Raw genomic sequence first — 19,377 nt, forward strand, 5'->3', positions numbered from 1 at the left:
TGTAACAACTTTAACCTAGGTAAAGATAAATGCCCCAATCTATAGTGCCATAACTCTACAAATTCATGACTTTTATTGACACTATTACAACTTGATCTTTTAGATTCTACCAACTAATACAGGCTATCCTTCTTTTCAGCTGATCCAGTCATCTTTCAGAGATGAAGATCCTGAATAAAGCAATAATTTTTGTAAAGGACAAAGCAAAAATCATTTGAACTAGTGAGTTTGCTAGTATAAATTAAATTAAAATTGAATTGATGTACATATAAAACATCATGCAAGATCAAATGTTTTGAGATTTCAATGACCCCAACATGTGAAACAGGAATTTGCAAACCATTAGGTAAATTAACAATACTGTGATTCACAGGGTAGTATTTCTTAAAAATCTAAAAATTGCATGTTATGTGATTTGTTACTCATGTATCTATGATCCAACTACTATTTGAAGTTTTAGAAGTAAAAAAAATATTAATGATAGGTGGTACCTAGTTTAGAGGGCACATACTTAGTTAAAAGTGTCTTAACATGAGCAGTAGTTCTAGGTGATGACACTGCATTTGCAATAGTTTGAATTAAAGCTAGAATCCTTTGATATTGCTCCTGAGTAAATGGGAATTGACCTCCTGAATTTCTACCTGAACCCTTATGCTTTTTAGATAAAACTTCTTTATCAGAATTACTCATCACTTTAGCAATAGTGTATTGCCCTGCCTCAACATGATTAGCATAGCTAGCATTTCCCATCTTTGATATGAACTGATATCCAGGTGGAAAACCATGTTTCTTGTAACAAATATTAACAGTATGGCCTTCTTTGTGGCAATAAGTACAAACAGGATTCTTAACTGAACCTCCATAGCTAGATTTAGGTTTCTTAAATGGCTTATTGCCATAATTTGTGCCTCTGCTGTAGAAGACATTAGCCTCTGTATTCACATTGTTCGCTCATGTTCCTTAGGAACCAGAAATATTATACTCTGAGTTGGTTCTTGCTACAAATACATTTGCCTCAAGAAAAGTACTACTAATGATCTGCCTTTCATGCTGCAAGACCATTGAAAAGACTTTGTTGATTGGAGGCAATGGATCCATAAGCTTGATCTGTGACTTGACAACTGAGAAGTTCTCATTAAGCCCCTTTAGAAATCTGATCACACAATCATTAGACTGATAATTTTTTTTAACAGTTTTTAAAGCATCGTAACTACATTGAGGAGTGCAGGTGCACTTCAGAATAGGCCTAAGGCTGGACAACTCATCCTACAATATTTTTAGAAATGTATAATAATCATTAACCGAAAGGTTGTTTTGCTTAAAACCATAAATCTCTTCTTGTAAATCACATATTCTATGGATATTACTCTACGAGAATCTATCTTTAAGATCTTCCCAAACATCAACTGCAAAATCAATACAAGCTATACTTTGAGCAATAGAAGGTGAAACTGCTCTATGAATCCAAGAAACAACTAAGTTATTAGGTGTCTTAATGGAACCATCGACAAATTTTATTTTATTTTTAGAAATCAAGCTTATTCTCTTCTTACCCATGAATGATAGTTTCCTCCGATGAGAATGCTAGGAACCATAACAAGAGACAGATTCTCATTTGGATGCATAAAATATGGACTGGAAGGCATCTCCTCCTCCTTGATTTTGCTGCTGTTCGCCATGATGGTTGAGATCAATTAAGAAAAAAAAAAACTTGTCCAAGGAATGATAAAGAAAAAGATGATAGTTTTAAGATTAAAAATTTGGTTTGTTCACCAAGAAAAGAAGAAAAAGAAAGGTCAGAAGCATTCTTGCTCTGATACCATCATGAGAATTATGATATGATTTCGTAAGAGAAAAATGAAAAAATTATAAATAGAGTAATGAGAAGCACTACTATATATAGCCTATAGCCTACCAAGTTTATTAGAACAGAAAACCAGTTGGCTAATTAAAAGACAAAGTAAGAAAAGTAAATAAAAGAATATCCTACGCTACAAAACAGAATATGTGCATTCTTTGTTGTAATTCCTATTGTGATATGCTGCAATGGTGCTAAACTGATGTTGCTGCTGCTACACATTGGATGACTACTACTGCACCAATTTATCATAGGTCATTCGACATATAATCAAGGTTCCTGAAAATTCTATAAGACCATCTTCATTCCACTTTTCTATAGCTTTTGAAACTCCCTCTTGTAATACACTATATTTGATTTGGTTTTCATACTAAACAGATCTCTTAATGCTTCCTATAGTTGCTTAGAAGTCTCATTTCCCATCAGTTTAGCAGCCAAGTCAGGATCCATCAAGTTGTACAACCATCCTAGCAGGATTTGGTCCTGAACTACACAAATTTCATATTCTGGGTTTTCAATGATTTCAACACCACTTTCAAAAGTAGTTGTTAAGCATTCTAGAGGACACTTCTTTGCTCCAGTAATGAACCCTTCTAGTCTATTCCCTTTAATCACAGGTAAGACTAGATTTTTCCACAATAATAATTCTCATGATTAAGTTTCACAAAACAGTAGGAACTAAGTGCATTACCTATTTTCATGCTATTCATGAAGCTTAGAGATGTATCTCTAAGCATCGAGTCCTTTTGAATATAAGAGCTCACATCTTTCCTTGATTCTTTTTCTTTGTCTTTGCTGGTTTCTTTCTGAGCAAGAGGAGTGTTTTCTGGATTGAAGTCTAAGGCGCTAGCCATAATAGCTATGATACCAAGTGAAGAAAAAAAGATAATAGGTGTTGGACAAATCTCAGCTTACTTACTAAGAGGAGAAAAGTTTCTATTTATGTGGTTCGTACATGAATGCCCTAATAAATAAAGTATTACATTGGTACATATGTTGCTTAGATAAGAGAGAAAATCATCCTAGGATCAAGAGACAAAATAAATGAATGAGGAAAGGGCTGTTGTACCAGGCCAATAACTACCAACCAAGAAACGACAAATAGTGAGCTAAGAAGGTTGTCGTTCTTCATGTTCTAACACACAGTCGTTAGAATAGAAGCAAGACAAATAATGATTACTGAAAATTATAGGAAAATAGTATATAATAAAAGCAAAATGCTTATATGTAAAATTAAGACATTAGTAATCAGGAAATTCATAATTCAATGGGATATTAGTGTTAGATAATTCAAAACATCAATATATATAAGTTAGAATAATAGTGAATGAAAATTAGGGTGAACAAAATCAAAAATCTAAGGCTTGAATTGTAACAACTTGACTCAGAGAAGAAGTCTATGAGGGCAAGATATGGACAAAGGAGCAAGGGAAAAATCTCTAGATAAAAAGTGGCTCATGTTAGCTTATGGGATGGCGAGTTTATAGGGTATGGAAATACATGAATAAATTGAATTATACATAAAAATAAGATAAAGAAAAGACTAATAACATATATGTAAAGCTATATTTTCAAATTTGGCCTGGAGTTCGACTCGATCAGGTCAAAGAATTAAAAGTTCAAAGTTCAAAGGGTCGAATTGATATTTTTCTAAATACGTATTAAATATCTTATAAAATACATAAAATTATAAATATATTAAATTACACAAAATTTAATAGATTTATTAACATTATAATAATATTAATATATTTAATGTAGTATTTTTAAGAATCTAATTGACATTTCAAATTTAAAATAATATTTTCTTAAAAGAAATTAGAATATTATAAATTAATAAATTTATATAATCACATAAATAATAAATAAAATTTTCTATCATTTAGAATTAAGATTTTGTATAGATATAAAGTTAATATAAGAAACAATTAAATTAGACTATTATTTGATAAATATTAATGATGTTGTTATTGAAAAATTAGTTTTGTAGATAAATGAATATATAAAAATAAGTTTTATAATAAAACATCAATAATATTACATTGGTTAATTTCTTTTTATTCTAATTTCAAGGTTAAAGTTTGAATCATATTTGATTTTTAGAATTAGGAGAATTTCAAAATTAAATGTATTAAATTCATAAAAACTTTAGAATAAGTAACCTCCTAAAAAATTCTCGAATTTATAAAAATAAAACCGTGAAATTAATAGGAACTCTAATGCAATTTGCTTCTTGGCCATTACAAATAATATTAGAGAACAAGCTATATATATATATATTCTTACTTTTCTAGATAGAAATTAAAGGGAAAAGAGTATGTAATAATCTTAGTTACCATTAAAACTTTTAGAAATATTATATGCATTTGACATTAGGTAGTTGCGCCTAAATGAAATCTCGTTCCCGAATGAAACAAAAATATTTAAATGAAATATTAAAAAGGAAACGAATAATATAAAAATCATAATAAATCTGGAAAGAAATTTTTTCGTTGGTCCCTTCTATTGTTACTTTTTTTTTAAATAAAGTAATTTTTTTTTGTGATTTGAAGATTATTAATTTATAAATAAATTGAATCTTATCTGTCAAAATTTATATCTAAAAGTGATTGACAACTGAGCGAATTCTTCCACAATTTTATTTTTATCATGTTATTATAATTAAAAACTAAAAAATTTATAAATTTATAAAAAATAATGAAACGTTCGTAATCGCAAAAAAAATGATATTCATCTTCATACTTTCTTCGTAAATTATATTAATTCTTTTATAAATTTTATTACTTATGGAAAAAGTATGCTAATACAAAATATTATTACTTTCGCAAAAGTTAATGATTTACAAAGAATTGATAAAAATATAAAAATAATAAAATTTTCGCTATCGCAAAATTAATTACTACTTAAGAGAAATGACGATGCTCTTTATATTTTTTCATAAAGCAAATATTTTGTAAGTTCTTTTGACTTATGAAGAATTATATTAATATTAAAAAAAATATGTTTATTTTTGTGAAAGTTAAAATAAACTATGAAAAAGTTAGTAAATTTATGAAAAATGCTAAAAGAATTTTGTAATCTCAAAATAAAATACAATCTTACAAAAAATGATACCTTTTTCATAGGTTTTTATAATCTAAAACAAAACTTTAGTAAATCTTAAAGATGTATGCATTTTTATTCTACCTTAGTTATTTTAGCCTTTATCCATTCTACAAGTTATCAAAATAAAAGAAATTTTACATTTATACAAAATTAATTATTTATTAATTTTCTATTAGTTATCTAAAATAAAATATGGTTATTTTGTTTTAAAATAAAATAACCACAAAAATCTCCTTTCCTTTCAGTTCTCTCACAACTCCTAATTTTTCAGCTTCATCTCATCGGATGGTCGCAACTTGCGTTGAGGTTCTCGTATGACAAAAAAAATCTAAAAATCATTGCTCGCAATATTATTACTTTTCTTCTCAACAACAAAGGAAAAAAAATACAATTTAATGATTGTTAGAGAAAGGCTACCTCCTACAAGAGAAATGCTAATCCGAGCCCATGAAAGTTTATTTAATTTAATGTGAATGTATTTTGAAAAAAGAATAATTCAATGCGACCGTAGCAATATGATAATTCCTAGCCCTAAAAGAAAGAAATATATGTAGTCAAATCTAAGACATTAATGGGCTTAAAATTCTCTTTTAATTATAGAGAAAAATAAGTTTGAATTTAAGACGTCCGCCCGAATTCAATAGAAATTCTTACTAAGCTAAAGTTCTAACGATAACGGCATTAATATTATATTTCATTCTTACTTACCCTTTCATATTATTTATAATTTGTGCTTTCTTTTGAGTTATTTGCTCACTTGCTCTGCAATGTACTTCACTATACCTACTTATAAATTAGAAGGAAAAAGAAAAATACAAATACAAATATTCTTGTAGTAGTGTATTCATTAATTTAATTAAATAAGACATTACAAGATATGAGTGAATATTTTGACCCCAAATTTACTAATGCAAGTATAGTATAAGTTAACCAATGGTACAAACATTAGTTGAATTCTAAATGCCCTCAGCTTTCCAACAATGAATCATTAGTATAGCAGTCAAGTTCTTCATTTATACATATTACAAAAACACTGAGCACAAAGAAAATTCAGGCCAAAGATATTTAAAAGAAAAAAGAAAAAAAGAAAAAGAGACACAGATTAGATCAAACTCGCCTTGCAACATATACAAGAAATGAATTGAACTTCCAAGGACTGCAGCCATTAATCCCCTGTAATGAGTCCCTGGCAGGACCCTCTAATCTAGAAGACTTCTTTGAATGACCCTTAGTTAAAGACAGTGCCGATGAGGACGATGACGATGATGAAAAAGAAGAAGAAAAGCTTGAATTTCGCGGCGACACCATAAATTCGCCATCAGAGCTACAAAACTCAAAGCTTTCAAACTTCTTACAATCGGACCCATTATTAACGTTTACAATATTTTGATTATTATTATTCCTCTGAAGAAATCCTTGTGGGCCTTTCTTGGATCCTTGAATCTTCCTGATATGCTTCCAGAACTTAAGCTTCGATTTTATTGAAACCTTAGGCTCTTCAAGGTCATGAATGCATGGTTTTGGTAGTCCTAAGCTAAGAACAGCCGGTGGAGGGCTGAGCGGTGGAAGAACTTCTTCTTGTGGCGGGTCTTTTGCAGTTCCTGGCTGCATTTCCCACTGAAATGGCACTCCTTCAGCACTCCGGTAATAGAACAGCCGCGACGAGCAACTCATTGAAGAATTCCTTGAAATGACCTTGTTAAAGAAGAATTCATCTCCTTGAAGAACCGAAACTTTTCTCCTTGTAACACTAGCATGCTCGGAATCCATGTCTTGCCTTAAAGAATTAGTTGATAATTGTGATAATGTATATGAGAACTAATGATCATGAAATCTTATATATATATATATATATATATATAGAGAGAGAGAGAGAGAGAGATGAGAGAAAGAGAAAAGCTAGGGTTTGCCTGTTTCTTAGGCGAATGACGGAGGATTAGGGTGCATGATCCTGTTGTTTTGAGGATTGAAGAGCTAATTTCCGGAATATATAATAATGATTGCCTGATTTTGTTTCCTTACATATATTAATGTAATATACGTTTCTGGCCTTGACTTTTGCTAACTTGGAATGTTACTTCTAATTTGAGTGACTTAAGGGCTCTTTTTGTTTTAGGCAAGCAAGGGAGAAGGAGAATGGGTTAGTCTTTCTTCTTAAGACTTTTCAATGTAAAATGTTGGACGGTTGGTGTTTGCATGTGCAAATGCCAAAACCCTAAGGTATGGTATGGCCAACTTAATAAATTTCCTTGCCATTTACCTCTCCATTAATTACGCTTCCTTCCTTTCTAGGAAACCCTATAATTCAGATGGACCAACTGATATTCTGATTTACCATACTCAGCCTATGACAAGATGCCACAAAACCCAGTTCTTTTTCTTTCTTTTTTTCCTTAGTAATTCAACTCAATCCGTACGATTTTATTTATTAATTATTGTATTGTTATTGGTTTGTATTGATTTAATATATGAATATGTGGTAGATTAAATCTATTTAAAAATATTTATGCAGAATAATTCAAGTCAATGATATCTTCTTTTAAAGAAAAAAAAATCAAAACAACATAATTTTTAGTCTTTTAAATTTTTGGTTATAAGCAAATTCTCATACTATATAAGCATTATCGTGTCAGTCATGGCAATATACAAACTGAGACTTAGATAAATTCAAAAGAGAAATTAATTATAATAAGAGCAAATATAAATAAATTATGATTAGTATAAATGTGCATTTATATTAGTTAGTATATAATTATTATTTACCAACCAAGATAGAAAAACTACTAATATAAATGTAATACATTCACCATGTGATATAAATGTAGTGGTAAATCCATAATCTTGCGTGACGGGCTGAGTTCACCAAATATCCATCTATCATAAGATATATCAAATCAATTAGAATCCAAATTTGTGCAGCAAATATGGGACCTTTCTCAAGTCTAAGAAACCAATATCCACATTTTACAGATACCTTAATTAAGATTGATTCATTCATTGGATGTTTATTTACACATACTCATATTTTTAGTTGACTTTAAGGTTTTTCTCTTTATTTTCTTGAACTTGAGGTTTCACTAAGCAAGTGGAGATGATTATATCATAATGATATAAACAAGAATGTCACTAACCGAGGGGAGATGCTTAAGGGATCAAATTGATCCACAATAAATAGAGAAAATATAGTACTTTTTTCTTTTCATTTTTTTTCTTTATTATTTGACACAATTACCCTTTATTTCTAATTAAAAATTAACTTTCCTTCTTTTTCTCTAATTAATTCTTATTCTATTTTCATAAGGCAAGTAATTCTTATCTATTTATTTAAGTTCCTTTTTTCCTTTTTGATTTTTTCTTTGATAGAAAATTTAAATTACTAATTTGATCTATTTAAAGTGTTCAGCTTTATGTCCTCTTCTTTATATCCGAGTAATTCATAAAATATATCATTCATAGTATTATTTCTTAATTTATAATGTTCTTCTATTGAAGAAGATAACAAAACATAATTAGGAATGAGATTTTTGAAATGGGTATTTTATTTTTATGGTTTTTGATGTGATAAAGAATTTTGTTTTTGAATAGAATATGATAAAGAACTTAATCCCCAGTAAATTCATTGATTTATTTGTGATATAATTAATTAATTAATGGAATGTCCATTTTGTAAGTTTAATTTTGTTCGAAATTTTTCTAGCATGTTTTTTTTTAAAAAAAATTAATCTTATTATACGATTTTGAGTAGTAGTTGAATTGACTTTTTTTATTATATTTGTAGATATCATTCTGTTAAGAGTAAAAAAATATTAATACCCTTTCAAAAAAATATATATTAATGCCAAATTAAAGTAGTGTAAAAACTTAATTAAAAAATTAATTATTTATATCAATTCATAATCTTTTATGCATAAAAATCAATTTTAATAATTATTTCTCATTCCATAATAGATTGGGTTAAAAGTAACATGATAAAAAATTGATCTATAATAAATTTGAAGATATTTTTCTTAATTATATTTGTAGATGCCATTCTTTTAAAGGAATAAAAATTTATTAGTTATCAAATTAAGTAGAATTGAAAAAAAAATTAATTAAAAAGTTATTTGTTCATATCATCTCATAATGTTTGTATAAGGAGTACTAAATTGATTTCATCGACTTGTGTCTAAAAGGAAAATATCATGGTAATTATAATATAATAAACAACATAAAATATAGATTTTTTAAAATTAATTAATAATTTATGTTAGGAATCAAATTATGGCTCATTTTATATTATGGTAAGAATTAAACTAAGAGTAATATAAGAATTAATTAGATATATTTCAATATGTAACAAAAACAATTTATGGTGGATAAAAGGATAATTAAAATATTTTGCTTTGAAATCCAATTTTGATCTAGATTATTAAGGATCAAGTTGATTCTTATAGCATTACTCATAAAAGTATTTTCAAATTTAATTAATAATTTGAATATGCAAATTGAGGTGGAGTTAATCAAAATAACCAAACCAATTTAATTATTGGACTTTGGCATTTATTTCTTGGCTAATTAACGGGGAAAGGTGGGATGAAATGGAAGAGAATTAAATGTTAGTTACCAAAATTTTTTAGCCTATCTTTTGGATAAATTAAATGTTATATTTTGGATATTTATTTTTTTAAGTTAATAGGGGATTTAAGGTCTCTTATATAATCATAAAGTATGACTTTTCTTGCCTAATAAATTGATTGAATTGAAACTGAATTTATATGTTTATGGCATAAAAGGAATATAGTCAATAAATTCTTTAGTCTAGTTTCCTTTTGAATAAATTCAATATTACTTATTTATAGTGTTCTTTTTAAGGCAATGAAGATCTTAAATGCCTGATTTAGTTAGGTGATTTGAATTTCCATAAATAAATTCAATGTTAGTCATATTTAAAAAAAAAAAAAAGGTTCAGCGAGCATAAAGTATTTTATGACTTTCTTAAACAATTTATTGATTTGAGGTTAACCTAAGGCAAATACAATAATAATTTAGAAAATTTAAGATTCTAAATATTTGAATTATATTTTGAATGTTCTATAATAAAATTATTTGGGGCTAGAACTCAGTAAAATAACTTTTAAAAGTTAATATCAAAAGTTTTTCTTACGTTTTATGTAATTGACTAATTTATTTATTTAATTTTAATATATATGATGCAACTAATAATTGTTTCTTTTTTTTTCAGAATTCAAATCAACAATAATAGTTATTCAGAATCAAAGAATTTAGTTAAATAAAATGAAGTGAAAACTAGGCCATTTTTCCATATTAATTAATAATAATTCTACCCCATTTTTCTATATTATTTATTTATTTTTAGCACTTAATGTGTAATTTTTATTTTTAGTTGTATAATAAATATATTAATTAATAAGTCATTTGATTAATAATAATTCTAATTGAAAAAATATTATTTTAGTTATGTTTTAATATTATATTAATTAATAAAATAATATTATAATTATAAAATAATTTCTATTCCAAAAACATATTAATTATATTTTTAATATTAATTTTATATAATTAATAAATCAAGAAAGAAAAATTTATTATGTCTAATTTTTATATTTATTGTTTAATTAAGTATTAATTAATAAGTTATTATTTTACTTTTAAAAAATGCCATTATAATAATATATCTACTAATAATTTATAATTCTAATTCATAAAATAATTCTAATCCTAAAGAACGGTATATTAAATATATATGTAGTACTAATTTTATATAAGATGAATAAATCAATTAATAAATATTTTATATTTATTACACTAATAAAATTTAAAACATTAAAAATTTTATCATGGAAATTACTAAAAACTATTTTAAATTATACTATTATTTCTTAAAATATAACTAATAATTATAAAATACTAAAAATTTTATTAAATCTTTACTCTACACTTATTTTATATTATTATCTATAACTAAAATAATAACAATAGCCATAAAACACACCAATAAGTAACTACATTCAATTGGCCATAGATTATACCAATAAAAATTATATACATATATTTGGAAAATATATTTTCTGCATGGTAATGCATAAAAAGAGACTGAATGCGCTAGATCATATGATCTATATTTACTTGTCTTAAGATTGTTTATTTTTCACAATTCATATAAAGGAATGTCGTCAGAAAACATTACCGAAAGGTATAAAGAAAAGTGATTCATTTATTTTCTTTTGAGGGATATAAGTATTTAGAAATTTTATTCTTTAACAATTTTAAATATGCATTTTTTCTTTAAAAAATTTTGATTCACGAAGATCCATCCGTCACTACTGCTTCAATCAGCTATTATTATCGTATTCATGTTGAGTAATAAGGCTAATAACCACAGGAATATGAACAAACAAGCAAGAAAAATAAGAACACAAAGATTTAACGAGATTCAGCAATGTGCCTATATCCTCGGGAGCGATGAGTGGCTGTATCTGTTATTATTTTATAATGATCCACCAATTAGGTAATAAATACAAAAGATATATATATATAACCCTTGACACAATTATAAAAATACACTTTACCGTACCGCGGGGGCTTTGCCCCCGCACTCCCAACGTTGCGCTACGCTCCATTCACTCACTCCGCTCTACTTCAGCATCTGTCTCTTAAATTGGTATATGACCATACCTAACAAATCTCCACCTTGGTGAATATCAAGCCCTTAGGGGATGAAACCATGGAGTTTGTCACACACCAAAGTGGGTTGAGCTACCATGCTTGTCTAGCAACTATAAACATTCAACAAGTCCAAGCAATGTATGAACTTGTTATTAGCAACCAACTTAGTCAACATATCAGCTGCATTCTCACTAGTATGAACCTTCTGCAACAGTATCTGACCAGATGTAATCAACTTTCTAATCTTGTGATACCTCACATCAACATGATTAGTTCTAGCATGGTACACCTAGTTCTTAGCCAAATGAATAGCACTTTGACAATCACAATGCAACTAAACTCCACCTTGCTGAACACCCAGTTCCTTTACTAGCCCAGTAAGCCATAAAGCTTATTTAGCGACTTGACGTACTTGGTTGTAGATAATGCCACAATGGACTGAACTGTTGATTTCCAACATATAAGCCCTCCACCAAGAGTAAAAACATACCCAGTTTTTAGACCTTCTATCATCCAAATTACCAAAATAGTCTGAATCCACATACCTTACAACTAAAGGATCATCTTGCTGACTACCGAAAATAATTCCATGCCCTATAGTACTCTTCAGATACCTAAAAATCCACTTGACTGCTTCCCAATGTCGCCTACCTGGTTTAGACATGTATTTACAAACTTGACTAACAGCATGAGCCAAGTTAGGGAGAGTATATACCATTGTATACATCAAGCAGCCAACTGCACTAGTGATAGGTCATAAATAGTTATAGTTATTGTGTTTAATTCCCTTACGATTTGGTTGAATAATGTATTTAATTATGAAAATTCTGTTTATTCTAACTTAGGTGATGAAATATCAAGGATGGAGCAAAATTCAACCTAAAGACATGTTTTAAGTCATCACTTGTCAAAAACCAAGTATTTTAGAGGAGATGCAGAAACCTGCACAAAAGATCATTGTCGATAAGGTGTGACCACGCCTTACAACCCATAAGCTCTGTAGAAATCTGTACAGAAGACCACTGTCGACAAGGCGTGACCATGCCTTGCATCCCATGAGCTGCTGAAAGATGCGAAAGAGAGCTTCGAATTTTTCAGAGATTAATTTGTGGTGGACCCATCTTTAGTTAATTTCCTATATTTTTGGAATTGTTGGATTAAGAGAACTTTCTCCCATGTATTTAGGATTTTAATTTATTTAGATTACTCTTTATCTTATCCTTCCTCATAGGGATAAGATTATATAGGAAGCTTATTTCTTTTTTATAAGGATTCTTTTATTAGGGTTTTACTTCCTATATAAGGACGGCTGGAAGTACTTTTAATCATTCATTTCTTATTCTTCTTCTATTCTCTACAATTCTTGTGAATTCTTACTCCACCATGAGTGGCTAAGTTTTTAGTTTCTAATTCAAGAGTGAATAAATTCCAATTGTGATTTTGTGAGGCTTTGTGCTTAACATAATTCTTCTTTAATTCAAGTATTCTTTATTTCTTATTTTTATTATTTATGAATTATTGATATTGATTGAACTGACGACTCAACTTTGATATTGATTTTTCTATTGCTGAACTTTGAGTTTGTGATCCGTAATTGTCATGAATGATTGATATAAGTAGCAAGGAGCTGGCTCATGTGTGTGTGATTGCGGCTTATTCGAATTACATAGCTTGCATGATAGGCTCTAGGGAAATAAAGGAACAAGGTTAATTCAATTGCAGTTATCTCAATTAATTAATATTGGTTTAGTCATTCTCATTATTCTTAATGCTATCACTAAGTTGATATGGAACGCTATCGTGCCCAGTTGACTAATGGTAAGTTTCGATTTGTATGTTGGGTTTGAGTCAATTATATTAGGAGAATTACACTTATTGTGGCTTTTTCGAATAAGTAGACTAAGTACTTGAATAGAAGAATTGATATTTTAGCCTATGATCATGATTACAATTGGATGGAATTAGCACTCTTGAAATTGGAAATTTGTTAAGATTGATTTTTATTTACTTTAATATTCAGCCTTCGTTATTTTCTGCTTATTTATAATTTTGATTCAAACATTCAAAATTTCTCTATTTTTATTTTACTTTGAGAAGCTATCCACATTGGTTCCCTTGGGATTCGACCTGGTTTCACTACTTTTACAAATTAATTTAAGAAAATCAGTAATTTATTCTGAAGGGCTTAAATAACCCGTTCAAATTTGGCACCGTTGCCGGAGAACCTATTCTAGTTTTTCATTGATTAATTTATTTATTTATGACTCGTTCTTCTCAAGATATTGATTTGCAGTTTAATCCTGAAATTGAGAAGAAAGCGCATCGATTAAGAAAGGAGACTAGACAAAGAAAAAGTTGTCTCATAGAGGAGTTGAAAATAGATTTGGCTATTGGTGACACATCTATTTTTTCAAGAAGTTACAGAAAATATGGCGAACAGAACATCTCAAAGGGCTAGCTGCACTAGATTTAAATCAACAACCTTTATGTATTACATTTCCTAATATTGCAGTTGATTTCGAATTAAAATCCGGTTTAATTCACTTACTCCCTTCTTTTCATGGATGTGCAGGTGAGGATCCTCATAAACATTTGAAAGAATTCCATATTGTTTGCTTCGGAATGAAGCCAAATGGTGTGATAGAAGAGCAAATAAATCTTAGAGCTTTTTCCTTTTCTTTGAAGGATAAAGCAAAAGATTGGCTCTATTATCTACCTTCTGGTTCAATAACAACATGGAATGAGATAAAAAGATTGTTCTTAGACAAGTTCTTCCCTGCAACAAGAGCTGCCAACATCAGAAAAGAAATTTATGGCATAACACGGTTCACTAGAGAAACATTGTATAAGTATTGGGAAAGGTTCAAGCAACTGTGTGCTAAATGCCCACATCATAAAATCTCTCTGCGACTCCTAATCCAATACTTTTATGAAAGATTATTGCTAATGGATAGAAGTATGATTGATGCAACAAGTGGTGGAGCTTTGGTAGACAAGACACCTGAAGAAGCCAAGCAATTGATTTCAAACATGGCTGAAAATTCTCATCAATTTGGTACAAGGGTTGATGGAGCTACAAGGCGAGTTAACAAGTAAGCACTAAAAATCTTGAAAATTAAATTTTGGATTTAACTGCTTTGGTTCGTCAAATGGCTGTAGGGGAATTGCAAATGGCAAAAGTTTATGGAATATGTTCGGTCCAAGGACATCCTACCGATATGTGCCCAACATTGCAACAAGACTCGATACAAGAGGCTAATGCTCTAGGCGGATTTACTGGTCAACCTCAAAGGAAGTATGACCCTTTTTCCAACATTATAGTCCTAAATGGAGAGATCACCCGAATTTGAGCTATGGGAACCAAGGAGGACAACAAAAGTATCCTTCCCAGAATTTCAATAGACAACCTCAAGCTTCAAATTTAGGTTTGTGCTTAGAAGATATTGTTAAAAATCTTGCTAACAATAATCTTCAATTTCAATAGGAAACAAGGTCAAGCATTCAGAATTTAGGCAATCAAACAACTCAATTAGCTACGTTAGTTAGTAAATTGGAGGCCCAAAATTCTGGAAAACTACCTTCGCAACCAGAAATAAATCCAAAGGAGAACGTTAGTGCAATTTCTCTAAGAAGTGGAACGGAGATTTCTTCAGGCTCGATTCCACTTAAGGAAAGTGAACTAAGCAAGGAAAATGAAGAAGAAGCTTCCTCCAAGGAATCACGTAGGGTAAACTTTGATCCTCCCCTATCTTTTTCATCTCACACTCCATTACCTCCTTTTCCTAGTAGATTAGCAAAACCGAAAGAAGATGAGCAAGAAAAGGAGATCTTGGATACATTTAGGAACGTGGAGATAAATATCCCACTATTGGATGCTATCAAACAAATTCCTAAATATGCAAAGTTCTTGAAGGAATTGTGCACTAACAAAAGAAGAATGAAGGAAAAGGATAAAGTAGTGGTAAGTAAGAATGTGTCGGCAATCTTACAAAAGAATATGCCAGAAAAATGCAAAGATCCAGGTATGTTTTCATTACCTTGTGTTATTGGTAATACAAAAATTGAGCTTACCATATTAGATTTGGGAGCTTCCATTAGTGTCATGCCATTTTCTATTTATCAAGATTTAAAACTAAATAACTTGCAAAAAACTGTTGTAGTGATTCAATTAGCTGATCGTTCTTTCATTCATCCCCTTGGGGTAGTTGAAGATGTTTTGGTGCAGGTTAATGAGCTCATATTTCTTGTCGACTTTTACATTTTGGAAATGGATGGCAATTCCTCATCAAAATCAGCCTCAATTTTGTTAGGACGACCATTCATGAAAACTGCTAAGATAAAGATAAATGTAGATGAGGGTACTCTCTCCGTAGAATTTGATGGAGAGATTGTTAAATTTAATATTTTCAATGCAATTAAATACCCTAATGATGTACATTCTCTTTGCCATATTAATGTAATTGATCTAATTGTGCATGAAGTTTTTGCAGAAGAAAATGTTGATGATGAGCAAGAATTAGATGAAAAATCTAATTTTGAAGGAAATGATTATGAGATTGGTGTAGAAGAATTATTTTCAGCAACATTATCTGAACCGACAAATTTCAATGCTGAAATTTCTAATACTAATGACAAGATGTTACCTTCAATTGTGTAGGCACCAAAACTAGAGCTGAAAGCTTTATCGGATCACCTAAAATACGTGTATTTAGGTGATAAGGAAACATTACCTATCATCATCTCAAAAGGACTATTAATGCAACAGGAAGGAAGATTGATTAAAGCTTTAAAGGAATATAAGGTTGCAATTGGTTGGACTTTGGCTGACATAAAAGGCATTAGTCCATCAATTTGCATGCACAGGATTTTGCTAGAGGATGATGCTAAACCATCAAGGGAACCACAAAGGAGACTGAACCCAGCCATGAAAGAAGTTGTCATGAAAGAGATACTCAAGCTTTTAGATGCAGGTATAATCTACCCAATCTCAGACAACAAATGGGTAAGTCCGATTCATGTTGTCCTCAAGAAAACTGGAATGACTGTTGTAAGGAATTTGAATAATGAACTTGTACAAATGCGTGTGAAAAATGGTTGGAGAATGTGTATGATTTTAGGAAGCTTAATTAAGTAACTAGAAAAGATCATTTTCCCCTACATTTCATTGACCAAATGTTAGAACGATTGGCAGGAAAATCTTTCTTCTATTTTCTTGATGGCTTTTCAGGATTCTATCAAATTCCTATTGCATAGGAAGATCAAGAAAAAACAACATTCACTTGTCCTCTTGGAACCTATGTTTATAGGCGAATGCCTTTTGGCCTCTGTAATGCTCCAGGTACGTTTCAAAGATGCATGATGAGTATTTTTTCTGAATATATTGAGAAATGCATTGAAGTATTTATGGATGACTTTACTGTGTATGGGGATTCATTTGATGAATGCTTACATAATTTAACCAAAGTTTTAAGGAGATGTATAGAGACAAACTTGGTTTTAAATTATGAGAAGTGTCATTTATGGTCACCCAAGGCATTGTATTAGGGCATGTGGTCTCCTCCAATGGTATAGAGGTTGATAAGGCCAAAGTAGACATAATTGCAAACTTACCATACCCTTTAGGGAAGTGCGTTCTTTTCTAGGACATGCATGATTTTATCGCAGATTTATTAAGGATTTCTCCAAGATCGCCTTGCCATTGACAAATTTACTGCAAAAAGAAGTTCAATTCGATTTTGGGAAAGAATGCAGAGAGGCGTTTGTAAAACTCAAAGATTTGTTGACAAGCACACCTATTATTCAACCACCTAGATAGGATTTACCTTTTGAAATCATGTGCGATGCAAGCAATTATGCGGTGGGAGCAGTTCTAGGGCAGCGGTTGAGAAGAAAAATTATGTCATCTATTATGCTTTCAGGATGCTAAATTCCGCACGATGCAATTACTCCACGACAGAAAATGAGCTTTTATCAATTGTCTTTGCTTTGGATAAATTTTGATCTTATGTGCTTGGTTCTAAAGTTATTGTGTATTCTGATCATGCAGCTTTGAAGTATCTTTTAGCAAAGAAAGAATTAAAACCAAGGCTAATTCGGTGGATTTTGCTTCTTCAAGAATTTAACTTGAATATCAAAGATAGAAAAGGAGTGGAAAATTTTGTTGCGGACCACTTGAGTAGGTTAATAAGGGAAGAAGATGACCTACCTTTCACTGACAACTTTCCTGATGAACATTTGTTCCAACTCAAGGGTATGATTCCTTGGTACGCAGACATGGTAAATTACTTAGTCACAAGAAATCTACCTCATTGTCTTAGTAAGTCCAGGAAGACAAAGATAAAGAGTGAGTCTAATTATTATGTTTGGGCTGAGCCCTTCTTATGGAAATTTTGTTCCGATCAAGTGACTAGGAGATGTGTGCCTGAAAATGAATTCCAATCTATTTTAGCCTTTAGCCATGATTATGCATGTGGAGGACACTTTGGACCTAGACGGACCGCTAGAAAAATCTTAGATTGTGGTTTATATTGGAAAACTTTGTTTAAAGATGCATATCAATTCTGCAAAAGTTGTGAGAGATTTCAAAAGTAGGAGCACTAACTCGAAAGAATGAAATGCCTCAAGTTCTGATTCTCATCTGTGAAATATTTGATGTGTGGGGAATCGATTTTATGGGTCCTCTACCCTCTTCTTATGGTTTTTCATGTATACTTTTGGCTGTAGATTATGTATTAAAATGGGTGGAAGCTAAAGCCACTAGAACTTATGATTCTCAAGTTGTTGTAGGTTTTATCAAGGCTAACATCTTTAACAGGTTTGGGATTCCAAGAGCAATCGTCAGCGACCAAGGAACTCATTTTTGTAATAGATTGGTTGTAGCTTTGATGAAGAAATATGGAGTAAATCATAGAACAGCCACCGCATATCATCCTCAAACCAATGGACAAGCCGAAGTTTCCAATAAAGAAGTTAAATCCATCTTGGAAAAAACGGTGAATACAAGAAGAAAGGATTGGAGCATTCGTTTAGATGATGCTCTTTGGGCATACCGCACAGCTTACAAAACTCCTATAGGAATGTCCCCTTATCAGTTAGTCTTCGAAAAAGCATGTCACTTACCGGTAGAAATTGAGCATAAGGCCTATTGGGCAGTTCGGCAATGCAACATGAACATGGATAAAGCTGGAATGTCAAGGCTACTGCAATTGTAAGAATTAGAGGAGTTGTGATTAGATGTCTATGAGAATTTGAGAATTTACAAAAAGAAGTTCAAATTACTCCACGATAATATTCTTATTAGGAAACAATTTAATATTGGTCAAAAAGTATTGTTATATAATTCTCGATTGAAGCTTATGCCTGGTAAGTTTCATTCTCAATGGATCGGTCCATTTGTTGTTACTAATGTGTTTCCCTATGGTGCAGCGGAAATTAAAAGCTTGGATTTGAACAAAATCTTCAAAGTAAATGGTCATAGATTGAAAATCTTCCAAGAGGGCGAAATTGTTCCATGTCTCGATAGTTTTCCCTTGGATTACCCCACTTATCTGGATGACTGAAACATCTCCTCACTCCATCGAGCAAAACGACGTTAAACGAATTGCGCTATTGGGAGGCAACACAAATGCTTTCTTCATTTTATTCATACCTTTTATTTTCTTTTACTAAATTTATTTTATTTTCTAGTATTTTTTTTTAATAAAGAAGTTCAATTTTTTTTGGCAGGAGGGTAATCTGGATAAGGCATG

The 19,377-nt window shown here is 30.4% G+C and overlaps 1 protein-coding gene across 1 annotated transcript; it reads right to left on the minus strand.

Annotated features, from left to right (window-relative positions):
• Positions 1-5,616: 5,616 nt before the first annotated feature.
• LOC112536885 lies at positions 5,617-6,839 on the minus strand. Its single transcript, XM_025159785.2, has one exon. The coding sequence runs from the start codon at positions 6,731-6,733 to the stop codon at positions 6,071-6,073; it is 663 nt and encodes a 220-aa protein (XP_025015553.1). The 5' UTR covers positions 6,734-6,839; the 3' UTR covers positions 5,617-6,070.
• Between the last annotated feature and the right edge of the window lie 12,538 nt (positions 6,840-19,377).

This window comes from Ricinus communis, chromosome 3 (assembly GCF_019578655.1).
Source record: "Ricinus communis isolate WT05 ecotype wild-type chromosome 3, ASM1957865v1, whole genome shotgun sequence".
NCBI lineage: Eukaryota > Viridiplantae > Streptophyta > Magnoliopsida > Malpighiales > Euphorbiaceae > Ricinus > Ricinus communis.